The sequence below is a fragment of the Leguminivora glycinivorella genome, chromosome 7, assembly GCF_023078275.1.
Source record: "Leguminivora glycinivorella isolate SPB_JAAS2020 chromosome 7, LegGlyc_1.1, whole genome shotgun sequence".
Taxonomy (NCBI): Eukaryota; Metazoa; Arthropoda; class Insecta; order Lepidoptera; family Tortricidae; genus Leguminivora; species Leguminivora glycinivorella.
The window spans coordinates 5,679,099-5,693,950 of record NC_062977.1 but is presented as its reverse complement, the minus strand read 5'-3'; the positions used below and the strand labels follow the sequence as shown (position 1 = coordinate 5,693,950).

Here is a 14,852-nt window from a genome sequence, read left to right as displayed (position 1 = left end):
AGGTCGACTGTTCGTTTTTGACAGGCGGTAACTGTGAGGTAACCGAGAGGGGGTGGGCGGCACTTTTAGCGGGGAGCGGGAGTGGCCATACTGTACGATAGTACTCTTTATTATACTGTGCTATTGTCAAGAGGGCGCTGTTATTCTGATGGTGATGTATGCGGTCAGAGTCCAGTACAGTATGAAGAAAAGTTCTAATGAAATTCCAGTTCCACAACATGGCACATAGATATATTTCTGGTCAGGCTTTAAATGAATGAAAACATGATACAAACTGAATGCTTAATATTTTTAATAAGTACTTATTTTTTACAATACTTTCATTATCAATAGTCGATGTTACTGTTGTATATTTTGCAACCTTCGTTTTTCCACCATTTTACTCAGTATGTTGCATTTGTCTCTTTCGATTTTCAGAAGTTCATCTTGCTCCTTTTCTTTAAGTAGCAGTTTTTTTATTTCAAAAGCTTCTTTCATTTCCAGTTCTTTTCTCCTTAACTCTAACTCTCTTTCTCTCAATTTTAAATTCCTCTCAAACATTTGATCCCTCCATTGTCTTTGTTCTTCTTGTCGGTTGAGTATTCTAACCACTGTCTTTCTAAATTTATTTTACTTTGTGTTCGGTCAGCTTCTATACGATTAGCCAATCTTATCTTCCGCAGTTCAATTGTAGCTTTGCTTTCATAACCACCTTTCATATAACTTGGTTCACTCAGGGACATGTTCAGATGGTTTTTTCGAATTTTCTTTTTACGTTGGACTATTTCCAAATTCATGGAATCTTCTTCATCTTCACATTGGCCCAAAATATTATTCATTTCTTTGAAATACTTGAACCTTTTGTGCCCACTATCTACAGCTTGTTTATATTTTTTTGTAAGTGCATTTATTTTCCATCGAACCTGATCTGGAGTCATCTAAAATTAAGATAAATTGAATAAGTAGCCACACTAGTTTATATATTTTACACAAGTACAGTCAACCAATTAGAACCCTAGGCCACTGTAGAACTATGTCACAGTGACGTTATAAATCAGATTGTAAGAAATCTCTTACTGCTTGTCATTTTGACATGGTTGTAGAGTGGCCTAGGGTTCCAATAGGTTGACTGTACACATCTTGATTGCTTGTGTAGTATCAGTATTACTTATAGTGATGAGTATTTTATTTTTGATAAGTATTTATTGGTCTTAAATCACTTAACAACTATTTTACAATAGAATAGTTAAACGATACACAAAATCATGAGACTTTGATACTTGCAATAGGAGAACCTGTGCTACAAGTATCAATTTCTTCCATTGTCTAAAACATTATGTAATAAGAGACATTATTAGTTGCCAATACAAAAGTTAGAGAGCTTTCGTGTGAAAAACACTGAAATCGCAACCGAGCGCTTGATCATACCGTGTGTGGTATCAAATTAAAGGGCTTTGCGAGTAGTTTACAAATATATATCACATTATAGGACTTTTTCTACTTGTTAAAAATATGAGAAAATGTCCAAAAGTGGTAATAATTGTACCGGTGAAGGCTCGTTTTCAAAAAATTGCCAAAAATAAATAATAGCAATTTATAATCACTAAGGCATAACAGCAATTTAAGTAAACGTTGCAGATTCATTAAATATAAAAATTACTTCGATGTGATGTAGATTTTCAAAGAAATTGTGACTTAATTTTAGGTAATTTCTGAAAAAAATTGATTTCGTCTTAGCCTCGTTTACTCTTTTTTAAAACCTTATAATAAAAATGTAGTCTGAGAAGTTTGTAGTACAGGGTATACGAATTATAAATTTACCTGTTTTAGTAATCAAAATTGTCCAAATTTTACAAATAAGATCGACTAATTCAGCTCTATACGTGCGTTTTTCTAAACGTGCTTTAGAGAAAAATTCATAATTAATTTAGTGACTTGGTTTTCAAAAATCCAGTCTTATAAAAATCAAGATAATAAGATGCTCTAACGGAAATTTGAATTAAATAAATCTATTGGATAACGGAAAGTGTAGTATTTCACCGACTAAAACTATCAATTTTACATTATTTTGACATTTTTTTTGAAAGCAGCCTTAGCCAAAGTAAAACGAGTGCGTGTGTGTATGTGTGTGTTAAAGTTTACCCATTCTTATTGTTTGTACCCATATACATTATGTATTGTGAATATAATATATGTGTGTATATATACATGTCACCATAATAAACAAATCTGTTTATGTTATAGGATGCAGAAGATCTTCTGTGCGACCATAGTTTAGGCTTAACAACCAGGTGTTTACATCTTTCTTACATTGATACTTGCTCTTTCCTGCACGGGAAGCATGGTCGCGCGATAGACGATAAAATAGCAGGCCATCCCTATCGCACTATTTGTAAGTGCTGTAATAGCTATTTCTTTATTCACCTTATACAAGGCCGGACGGGCTGACCTTGGTCCCGTGGCGTAGAGGGCGCTGCCTTATTTGGGATGCAACTTGTGTCAGCACTTACGCTGCATCCCATTTGAGGCAGACTATAGGTTGTGCTGGCTCGGCAGCGGAGTCCGCGGCAAAGGCTAAGCACGCAAAGTACTCCGCGTTGGAATCGGCTTACGACTTTGTGCCGGTGGCGATTGAGACGGCGGGGCCTTGGGGCTCGGAGGCTCGCTCCTTTTTCAAAGAGTTAGGGCGTCGGTTGCGGGAGAGGGGCTGCGATCCTCGTTCTGGGTCGTATCTGGTCCAACAGGTCTCCATTGCCGTCCAGCGGGGTAATGCAGCGGGAATAATGGGGACTTTTGAGCCAGGTACGGTCCAGGGAGGAATATTTTAGTTATAATAACGTTTATGACCTACTTGATTTGTATTGATGACCCTTTTGACATAAATTACATAATATAGTATACTTTGACGAAGCCTGCGCTGTGGATGCATTAAAAAAAAAAAATATAAAAATGTGTTGCCAGATTGTTGTTACCATTATACAAAAAGCGTCCAAGGAAGTAATAGAATCTTTTACTAGACGCGGTTTTACAAATAAGACTATTAGTTACAACATTAGTACGTCTATCTCTCCGGTGCGAATTATGACATTGACTGGAAATTAAATCGGCATGTTTTCTCAACAGTATTTGCTGCACAAATAACTGCCTCACAGTAAGAACCTGACAAAGTTTATACAGGTCCTCTGTAGGATAACGGTACGACTTGCGGTAACTGACTTTCAACAGTGCTCGCTGTGCACATTCTACTTTTATGAGGTGACTTTTAGCAGCTCCTCCCCATAGTGAGATGTTACCATCAACAACATAACATAACCCATACAACCATTTCAGTCGCAAAATCTTCAAATCAGTAACTAACTGTCAAATGTGACATAACGCGTGGTAACGGCGTGCAAACAATGCGACCGTATTGATACAATAACAAAATGTAGTCGTCGTGTGCACTCGTTACGGTAACAAAATGTGTACGAATTTGTGGCTGTCAATGTCACTGTCAGAATGACTTTTAACGACACTTTATTAGTCGACGTTTGCACACATAACGGTAACAACATGTGGACGAATTTGTGGCTGTCATTGTCACTGTCAGAACGGTTTCTGACAGTGACATTGACAGAATTTGTACACACATGTGTAGGTCTGATTACCGAACTGCTCCTAAACCACTGTATCCGCAAATGACAATCTGAAATACGAAGGTTTCTCAAACTGTCTTGTGAAGTTGTGGACTGGTTGCTTTGAATCATTTAAATATGAGCGAATTAAATAATAATAAACGACGACGACCATTTATGCACTCTTCGACATTTTATAGAAATGTGGGAAAGTTAAGAAAAGTGCAGAATGATAATACAAATAGATAAGCACTTTATAGTTACTTAATGTATTAAATATATAATTTTTAATTCTTATTGATAAAAATGAAGTGTAGTGTTGCTTTACACAATAAAAGTAGGAATCAAATGAAATAGAGTATTTACTGTGATATTAATAGAATTTCTGTTGCGCAATGATAGTTTTTAGGGTTCCGTACCTCAAAGAGGAAAAACGGAACCCTTATAGGATCACTCGCGTGTCTGTCTGTCCCTCTGTCACAGCCAATTTCTCCAAAACTACTCGACCGATTTACTTGAAATTTGGCACACGTATGTAAACCTGTGGCCCAAAGACGGACATGTAATTTAATTAAATGAAATTTAATCACAGGGGTCACTTTTGGGGGGTAAAATTGAAAATTAAAAATCAAAGTTATTAAAACTATATTGTGTTACATATCAAATGAAAGAGCATTTTATCAGCATCTGAAATATATTTTTTTTATATTTTTTGTTTTGGTAATTTAGAAGTAATTTAAGAAAATAAGCAAAAAATGACCATTCCCCCCCCCCTTATCTCCGAAACTACTTAGCGTAAAATTTTCAAAAACATACACGAGATAGCCCTCTCCCTGTAGATTACAGGAAAACCTATTAGAAATCTACAGTCAAGCGTAAGTCGGACTTAAGAGAAAAAACTCAGATTACGAATTTCACTCACTGCCGCTGCAAGTAGTTACTAAACGTCTTAAAATTGTGTAAGCGAGTTGGACAGGTATAAAGAAATTCATTTCTGTCTTTTTCCTTTTAGAACTTGTTCAAATTTTTTTTCATTTGTACAAAATGACTTAAGTTCCTACTAAAAAGGAGGCGCTTAAGACTGTTTATAAATTGACTGAGCAAAATTTTATTCAAATCGGTCCAAAAAAGGTGTCTGTTGACGAAAACATAGAATTTGTGCCACCGAAAGCCCAAATCTGAAGTCCATTTTGCTCTATCTCTTATCGTTTCCGAGATATATACGTAAAGTCTTGAAAGTGCGAAACGTTAACTTTGCCATCATAGTCGTTCAGGCGCTCATGAGTTCTTTGTATGGAAAAGTCGAAAACCGACTCGCACTTGACCAATGTTCATAGAACGTTGTGGTTTTTTTTATTAGCAAAAATGACTTAAGCGCCTTCAGAAGTGCAGGTGCTTAAGACCGTTTGTAAGTTAAAGTTAGCTGTGATGGCTCAACGAAGAAAGAAGATTTCAATATCCTACTTATACATATTTCATTAATTTAACTATACAGTTTTTATTACTCAAGCCAAGCGTAAAGCTAGGAACATACTACGCGGACGTCCGTCGTAAAACGACCGCGACCGCGACCGAACAGTGTGCACGGAACAAAACATCCAGCGAGAGCGAGCCAGATTTCGAACGGACGTCCATGCGCTCAAGTCCACGTCCGTCGACCGATAGTTTGCACGGTTATGTGTAATTTCATTGCCCAGATTCCCGTCCGCGGTCGATTCACGACGGACGTCCGCGTAGTGTGTTCCTAGCTTTACGTTAGCTATTGCTATTGAAAGGAAAACTTGTGTATAAAGCTTGAAACAAATTATGGAACGCGTCTGACGGACGCGGCTGACGACCGCGACTGATAAGCCGATGACTTGCGTGGGCGACGGTCGCGCGATGGTCGCGCGACGGCGATGCGACGCATGCGAAATCAAACCTTATCGATATGGAAGTAGAGGATGCGATGAGACGTGAAGGCGACGGTCGCGCGACCGTCGCCCACGCGAGACACGGCGTAAGTGTGCACAGTCTTAAAACATTCAGCGCCTCAGATTGCGGTAGGACACCATCCGATTCATCCGAACGCTCAAGGCCACGTCCACGGTTTATGTCCAATAGCTTGCACAATTCAGTGTCATATTCATTATCTAGATCGCGGCAGTGGACGGCGTTCGTCGCGTTTTTAGGTGATTATCTGATTATCGATGGACTATCGCATCGTTATAAACTTATGTTGGTTGCAATAAGACGTAGATTTGTTTAAAAATATGCACACTTGCCACCTGCGGTAATAAAATTTTATAGCTTGCGCGATGATCACATTTATTAATGTCATAACCGCCAATTACTTGCATTTGAAATTGAACTTTAATTACTAAGAAATAACGTTGTTTTTGTAAAAAAATGAAAGTAGTTTTTACTACATTGCGAAGTTTTCGTTTGTCAACTAGACGCACACATTTGCAACTAAGCGATCGGACACTTTTGAGTGTCTAATTTGTAGGTGACAGTGTATCTAGCCTCGTGGCGCCGAATGTACTTTCTAAAGTACTTAATGGTTTCAATGGAATTTTAACTCTCATAAACAAATAAAATATAATTTCTTTTGTTTATAAAATTTTTCGAATAACTGAAATTGAATTCAATCTCAAGTACAATAAGAATCAAAATTCCCTAGCAAAAATTTTGTATGGTGGGCGCCACGAGGCTCGGGAAGTTTTTAAATTGATGTTATCGCATCGATCTACTGAGGGGGGCGGTGCCTACAGTAGTTGTAGTTGTAAGTATGCATACCTAGCTCACGCACACAGACGCGTCCACTGGCGCCGCGCCGGTGTCTGCGTGCGCTCTCTGCAATGTCTCTGCAAATTCTATGCACAGCGCAGAATATGCAGAAACCACATGGTGGTCTGTGGCAGAAACTCAATGTACATTTTTAGGGTTTTTAAAATAAGTACCTAGGTACGTGAAGTAACATGGTAAATTAAAAATTATCATTAGATACTTATTTGCGGAGGTGTAAACAATTTCCTTCGTTTTGCCATATATCAATAATTACCTATCTATATTAAATTAATTAATCCGTATACATTACATTTTTACAATTAAGTGTATGAATTATACTTTTTATCGTACGGTCAGCTACATAAATATCTATACACCTGTATTCATTCAATTTTGAACCTTCTTCTTCAGTAATAAGTTTCGATATGTAAAGAAATTGAAGGACGATACACAGGCGGGCGGAGACACCGCGCGCCGCTGCGGGCGGGTGGGAGGTAGGAGGGGTGTCGATGGACGATGTCACGCGGGATTCGCCGCGCGAACTCATCATTCGCGCGGTCGGCTCCCTTCGCTGCCTGCACACGTTCGCTGCTCTCGTACGATTTGATATTATACAGGGTGCCCGGTAATTAATGGACAACCTTTTAACCACCAAGAGGGCACCTTATACTGGTCCAGAAAATCTATGGGATATGGGTTAAATTGTGGTGTAGGCGAGAGGCTGGCAACCTGTCACTGCAATGCCATAGTTTCGTTTTCTTTTAACCCCTTATTTGCCAAGAGTGGCACCTTATATTGGTCCAGAAAATCGACTTTAAGGTTTGGTAAAAGTCGCCTGGTTTTCGAGATTTTCACAATTTTTAAAATTTTAATACCTACTACTTAAAATTTTAAAAAGTGTGAAAATCTCGAAAACCAGACGACTTTTACTAAACCTTAATGTCGATATTCTGTAAGGTGCCCTCTTGGTGGTTAAAAGGTTGTCCATTAAATACCGGGCAGGTGCACCCGATATATTTGTCAAGCAATTTCTGACGTAAGAAAGCGCGACTCATTCGCGCAGTCGGCTCACGTCTCTCGTTGTCGTACAATCTGACATTATTCAGCTACCTTTTATCGCTTGGCTTTAGTTCGCATATACAAGAGTACCTATAGGTACTACAAGGTCCAAGGCAAAATACAACAATAGATAATGTATTTACTAAATAATGTTTTTAAATTTAAAAGTGGAAAATGTCTGCCTTGGGTGAGACTTGAACTCACGGCCTCTGAATCGATACTCCAGCGCAGACGTTTCTGCTAATCAGAAGTTAAAATTTAAATAATATTTATTTAGTAATTTCCCGCTAGAAACTTGCGTTATACTATTCTGTATACTTTTTCAGCTACCATAACCAAATTTGGATTAGATTAAAAAAACCTTTAAGTAAAACTTAGAACCTTTCAGATTGTTTTACTCACCCTTTCTGATGTTTACCATACTTACTTACCCCGTTATTCATAAACGTACACTAAAGTTATCAAGCCGATAAATTTCGTTTGTCCCTTTCCGACGTATTGGTGTGATAGAAAGGGACAAACGAACTTTATCGGCTGGATACTTTAGTGTATGAATAAGGGTGTTAAAATTTATAGCTACGAAATTTTACATAAAACACCTACTTTAAAATAAAATAAAAAATGTTGAATTTGGTTAACATTATAAAAGACCTCACGCAAGCTGTGCTAATTAGTTCGCGAATTCGTCGAGAGGTGGCGCTAAACACAATTATGCTCATTAGAGAACCTATACTTCTAGCCTAGCCCAGTCTTTAGAATTATGTGAGTAACGTAAAAGTTTTGTAGGTACGGAACCCTCGGTGGGCGAGTCCGACTCGCACTTGGCCGGTTTTTTCAGTACAGATGCTGCTTTTTTTAACGCAGTAGTGCGAGCAAATCAAGCAATGATTCATTTCTTGTCTGGTCGAAACTCTTAGCTTAGATTTAGGTACTGAAAATCGTCGTACGATACACGTGCGAAAAGGACATTCACAACTCGTGTCGATTTAAAACACTCCCTTCGTTCGTGTATTAATTTATTGCTACTCGTATCGATTTTCCTCTTTTCCGCACTCGTATCTACAAGTATTTTGTTTGGGTTACAAAAAAAACACATTATTTACTCTACTACGTTTTATTTATGTCTCTTTAACATTACAAATTTGTAGACACTTATCTATACAAAAATCTTGACAAAAGAAGTACAGATCGCTGAAATGAATGTTGATACATAGTAATATTAATGAAGACTACTTCAACAAGTGTCAATTGTGAAATGCCGCACAATACTAGTTGCTCTATAGAAGACCATAATAATATGATCCCCGATCCTTTACAACCCAGCAGCTCGGTACGCACGTTACAATTTTTTTTAAATCTTCTTTTATGTATGTATGTATGTATAAACTCTTTATTGTACAAAACACAAAACACAAATATGACACAGGATAGACAGTACAAAGGCGAACTTATCCCTTTAAGGGATTTCTTCCAGCTAACCTTTGAGTAGGTGAAATGTGATGAAGAATGGTAGACAAATATAGCACTTAGTACAACAGTTTATAGGAAAGCCCATAAAAATATAAAAGAGACTAAAACAAAAAATAATAAAATAAAATTGGAATAAAAGGTACATCAAATATAAAGAATATATAACAATATATATAGTAAATAAATATATATTTATATATAGTATCTATAACTAGTTACAAACAAGTCATCCATGTTCCGATAGCCACAGCTTTTTTAACTGCCCCTTGAGCGAGGCAACGGACTGCGATTTCCTTAAGGACGGAAGCAACTCATTCCAAAGTTGAACCGCTCGCACTGCAAAAGATTTACTATACGCACGGGATTTATGATGAGGTGTTGCCAGTGCAAGATTAGAACTAGAACGTAGACGATGGCCACTACCGTCCGCCATAAATTTAAATTTTTGTGAAAGATAAAGAGGAGACGAAGGATTAAACAGAACATTAAATAGGAGAGAAAGAATATGCAGATCCCTGCGACGGCGGATGGGAAGCCACTTGAGTTGACTGCGAAAGAGGGAAACATGGTCGAATTTCTTTAGCCCGAATATAAATCTTATGCACACGTTCTGGAGGCGTTCAAGTTTGTCAAGCAGTTCCTGTCTTAGATCGAGAAAAGAAATATCGGCATAATCGAGAAGAGGAAGTAAAAGAGACTGAGCCAACATAACCTTAGTCTGATGCGGGAGGAAGTTCTGCAGACGCTTGAGGGAATGTAGAGAGGCAAAAATCTTACGACTTATTTCGGAGACTTGAGGGTCCCATGAAAGCGTTTGGTCCATAACAATACCGAGGTTTTTGACAGTGGAAGAGAACGGAATCGGAGTTCCCTCGAACAATATATCTGGTAGAACCTGGTGAGGCAGTTTGGAGATGGAGTAAGGACTACCAATGATTATTGCTTGCGACTTTGCGGTGTTAACTTTCAGCCCAAACGATGATGCCCATTCACTTATTGCTTCCAAGTCAGAGTTAATTTGGCCTACTAGAGAACTGACGTCGTCAAGGTTGGACGCTGAATATATTTGTAAATCGTCCGCATAAAGGTGATACGAGGATTTCAAACGCTTAGTAATGCTATCAATAAAAATGGAAAATAGTAATGGTGACAGTACACCTCCCTGGGGGACACCGGCCAAAAGTTCAGTCCATTCGGAGACCTTGTCATCAATCCGGACTCGCTGCCGCCTCCCAAAAAGGTAACTACGGAACCAGGACAGAGATATAGGGGAAAAATTAAGATTATTAAGAAACGCAAGAAGTATATCGAAGTCCACCGTATTAAAGGCACTACTAAAGTCCAAAAGAACCAAGATAGTGACCTTTTTATTTTCAATATTATAACGAATATCGTCAGTGACCTTAACCAATGCTGTGACTGTGCTATGCCCGGGGCGGAAACCCGACTGAAGTGGATTAAAAAGGTTATTTTGGTTGAGATGTGAAGTAAGGCGTCGATTAACAAAGTGTTCAATAACCTTGGAGAGAATAGGCAGAATAGAGATAGGACGAAATTCGGAGATAGAAGAAGGGTTGGAGACTTTTGGGAGAGGAATTACACTCGCGAGTTTCCAGATAGAAGGAAACATACCGGACGAAAAGGAAAAATTAATAATATGAGATATGATGGGGGAGATAAAGTCTGCTACGAGCATAATCATATCTAAACTAAGATTATCCTCCCCAACGGCTTTCGTTTTAAGTGACTTGAGAATAGCATGTGTTTCTTCGGGTGAGATATTACCAAGCTCAAAGGTAGTACAGTTTGGGTGCCGGGAGTTAGCTAGAAGAGCTAAAGATTTTTCTTTTGTAGCAGGGTTAAGATTAACGGGCGACGAGCTAAAGTGCAGATTAATATTGTCAAGGTCTGGGACATTCGCAAAATCATTCGGAGCTTTGCCTACCCCGAGGGACTTCAGGAAGCTCCATAACCTAGTGGGGGGACATTCGTCAATTGTTTTATAAATGTACCTACGCCTAGCATCTCTGCAAGCCCTATTGCAGCGGTTTCGTAGCTTAACATAATTTTGATGGTTGGTCTCTGAAGGCTTATGTCTAAGCTTTATTCGAGCGCGATTCCTTTTCGCCATCAGTTCCTTGATGTCCGGGGTAAGCCATGGCGCAGGGAGATGTTTAACACGCATCGGTGTTAAAGGAGCGTGTTTGTCAAAAGCCGCAAGCAACAAACTATTAAAAGTATCTATCTTCAAGTCTACGTCAGGGGCCTCTTCCAAATCCTTCCAACATATCTTATTTAGGTCAGCGAGAAGCGCCTGTCGATCCACATTCTGAAGATTGCGTCGCATAACTATTTTGTGCCGGCGTTTGGGGGGGCGAATTTTAAAAGAAGCATAAATAAGGTCATGGTTTGAAAAAGCTGCTGCATTAAATTGGCCATGAAATGATACAAGATTAGGGGAAGAAGTCAAGATTAAATCCAAAAGGGATGGAGGACCGTTGTGAGGGAAATGAGTGGGGCCAAGAGGTAAAATATGAAAATTTAAAGAAGTAGCGAGTTGCTGAAGCTTCACAGTTCGGTGGTCGTTTTTTACTAGGCAGGTATTGAAATCACCCATTACAACGGAATGATCGAATTGCGGGGCAAGAGTTGCTAATTCATTGTCGAGAACGTCAAAGAAGTTAACATTAGAGGAAGGGCTGTAGAAGACTCCTAAGAGTACTTTACTATGATGTAAAGTGACATTAAGAAATAAATATTCCGGCGAGTTGGAATAGGTAGTTGGGGATTGAGAAACCACTTGACAAGAAAAATCACCTCTAATGTATATGGCAACACCACCACCTCGAACTATGTTGTTTCCACCGTTCCTAGTACCCGTCCTGTCATTACGAAATAAACGGTAACCCGGTAATGGATAGAGGGTAGATGGAAGCGATGGTTTCAACCATGTTTCGGAGATCAAGATGGCGTGAATGTTCTTTGTGCTAAACGTGGCAAGCAAATCAGGAAAATGAGCAGGAATGCTCTGTGCATTAATGTGAACAACGTTAAAGTTTTTTACGGCGGATTGAAAAGTGCAGTGCAACCGATCACTTAAGTCTGGCAGATCTGAAGCATCGCTCAAGGAGTCGTACTGGCTAGAGGACGAAAGAGAAAAGAATTCACTTTCTAAACTGGCATTTAACAAATCTGACATGGTAAGTACAAGTTTGTAACTATAATATGAGTAGCGTATATAAACCTAACTATCTGAATATATAAGTAATGATAATATACTAATAAATATAACAATATAAAATTTCTAAACATTCAATTTCACCTCATCTACTCGCCGGCAGTTGTCATTTATATAAAGTGAACACTTTTTCTAACTAATGAAAGAATATACAGTGACAGCTGAAGTAACAAAGAGAAAAAGAAAATAAATAATATGTATACAAATCAAAGAATATAATACTCACTAGGAGATACAAATATACCACAAAAATAACCATCAGAAAAATACGACTCTGTTAAGCATAAACTAAACGCAATGTCAAACTGACAGCTTATGTGACATTCATTGAAATGACAGTATTGTTATTGTATATTTTAAATGCGGTGGTAGAACAAAATAATACATAAAAGTTATAAAATGCCGGTACAAAAGAAAAATAAAAAGTAGCAAGTACTTCTTGTACAATAATTGAAGGCCTGAGATAACTTTATCGACGAGAACACGGCTCTGCGGGACTTTTCCTGGTCGAACGCTCGGGGCGAGGGTGCCGAGCAGGCCCGAGCAGGTCTTCATCAGAAGCAGCACCAACCTTAGGCGCTACGCCGGAATCTGAATCGTAGAAAGGAGCCGCGCTTGCTTGTGACTGCGCGGGCCTGGGCAGAGCTCCAGTAGCGGCGGGCGCAGGCAGAGCGCGCAGGCCAGCTAGAGTCGTAACCTTATGGCGCGAGCCGTTTGGACATAACACCACTATACGCCCGTCACTCGTCCAGCTGTTTCTTACCCCATACAACCTTCTGGCCTCAACGAACACTGCATGTCGAGAGCTAGTTAAAAACTCTGAAACAGTCAGCCCCGAGTCCTTCAGCATTTTCTTCGCTGCCCAAATGGTGTTCCGAACACGAAGACTGCTACATTTGACTAAGATAGCCCTGGGCCTAGAACCTGACCTCATCTTTCCCAGGCGGTGACATACAACGAAGGAATTCTCAGTAACCTCCTGCAGGCTGAGTCTATTGTTGCAGATATTCACAACTCGTTCCGCCACCTCCTCATCCTTTATCTCTGGGACTCCATGAAGAAGCAGGATGTTTGACCGCGACCGGGCCTCCATGTCTTCTAAGGTGCCTAACACCAAAGCCATCTGAGTCTGCAGTGCCTCTACTGATTTCATAATGAAATTTTTAAATTCTGTGAACTCGCTGTGTAGTAAAGGTGGACCTGTGCCGGGCTGTTGAGGAATTGAATTTTCAAAGTTATCCATCCGGGACTCAAAGTACTGCTTCATATCCCCCAAGCTTTTCTCTAATTTTGACAGCTTATCCATTGTGTGAAATGTCACTTGATGACTAGCCAAAAAGCTTGGAAAGTTTTGCCTGTTAGTGGAGTGTTTGTGTGAAGAAAACAACTGCAGGCAGCAATGAGGTGAATACTAACACATTTGTCACTTAATTTAATATGTAAAACTATAATTTATATTTTAAATCCAAAATATAAAAATGATTTATAAAACTTGCGTGTGCTTTCTTTGCCTACCCGAATTTTTTTTACGACCGATTATGGTTATATAAAAGAAGATAAATTGATTAAGACAGTCATAAAGCTTAACTTATGATAATTGATTAATTAAAGACAATACAGTCATTACCTCTATGTTGTAACTTTTTAAGTTATCAGATATAGCAACCCATAATCTAGTCTTCTTTTTGGGTGTTTCTACCATTTCAATATTTGCTTCATATAGTTTCAAGAGCGTCAAAGTGGCACTGGTAGTCCAAACTGCAGCTGCACCTACATAGAACATGTATTAAATTAAAAGTTAGTAAAAATATGAATTCATATGTGAGTGTGCACGGGAAAACGTCCCACTTTGTTGATTGCTATAAAGATACAAGTAAATCTCGCCTTAATGGTAACCGGGAAAGTGGGACGTTTTACTAAACACACTCACATATAATAATCTTGGACCAAAAAAAGTGTTACTAAATTAATAATTACTATGTTTGTCGGAACTTTCGCCTAAACAGTTCTTTTCTATTTCCTGGTTTACATTACTGGATAAGTCAGGTATATTTTTATAATCTGCTGTTTCCGAATCCGTGTTTTGATCTGAAAATAAAATTGAATAAATGATGTTGTCTTTCAACACAACAGTAGTAATGGTAATAACATTAGAAATAGTAGAAAAACGAATACTCACTTTCCTGCAATATTTCCTCAACAAAGTTTTCGTTATTTCCGTCCATTTGTTATTTATAATTATTTATTCATATAGGAACGTTATAGGCATTACTCACGGAAGTATGCATTACTTATTTTCTGATTTTTTGTGTTAAAATTTTGACGTTTTAGACGTCTACTCTTGTAAAAAAAATATAATTTATCTTTACCAAAAACAATATATAACCTTTTTTTTACAAATTAGAGTTGTCACGTTATCGTGACATATCCAAAGAATATAAACTAATATAATATTATATTGGTTGGTAAGTCTAAAAAAAATTAACAGAGTGAAGCATATTAATACAAATGTTTTAGTATATATAACGTAGTGATTATATTCTCTTTGATATATATATACTAATATTCTATTTCTGTATTGTGAATGTTGTGACCAAAGAATATAATACTCACTAGGAGAAGAACGATAACTCCATACAGAAATATGTCCCCTTCAAAAAGTTCGTTTATACTAGTGGCGCGCTAAATGTATAGCAGACAACCGGTTTAGCCTAGCGGTTCTT

The 14,852-nt window shown here is 38.3% G+C and overlaps 1 protein-coding gene across 1 annotated transcript; it reads right to left on the bottom strand.

Annotated features, from left to right (window-relative positions):
* Window positions 1–223: 223 nt before the first annotated feature.
* Window positions 224–14,410, bottom strand: LOC125228246. The gene is made up of 4 exons (XM_048132742.1): window positions 14,309–14,410; window positions 14,107–14,217; window positions 13,757–13,899; window positions 224–917 (listed from the first exon to the last, which is right to left on the bottom strand). The coding sequence occupies exons 1-4, from the start codon at window positions 14,352–14,354 to the stop codon at window positions 522–524; spliced, it is 696 nt and encodes a 231-aa protein (XP_047988699.1). The 5' UTR covers window positions 14,355–14,410; the 3' UTR covers window positions 224–521.
* Window positions 14,411–14,852: the final 442 nt, after the last annotated feature.

Bases quoted from the DNA above. Each gene is read 5' to 3' on its own strand.
- LOC125228246 (XM_048132742.1), bottom strand. From the start codon at position 14,354: ATGGACGGAAATAACGAAAACTTTGTTGAGGAAATATTGCAGGAAA. The intron at 13,900-14,106 runs GTAATTATTAAT...TGTTCTATGTAG, and splicing joins CGAAAGTTCCGACAAACATA to GTGCAGCTGCAGTTTGGACT. The intron at 918-13,756 runs GTAATGACTGTA...TCTTAATTTTAG, and splicing joins TAAAAAGTTACAACATAGAG to ATGACTCCAGATCAGGTTCG.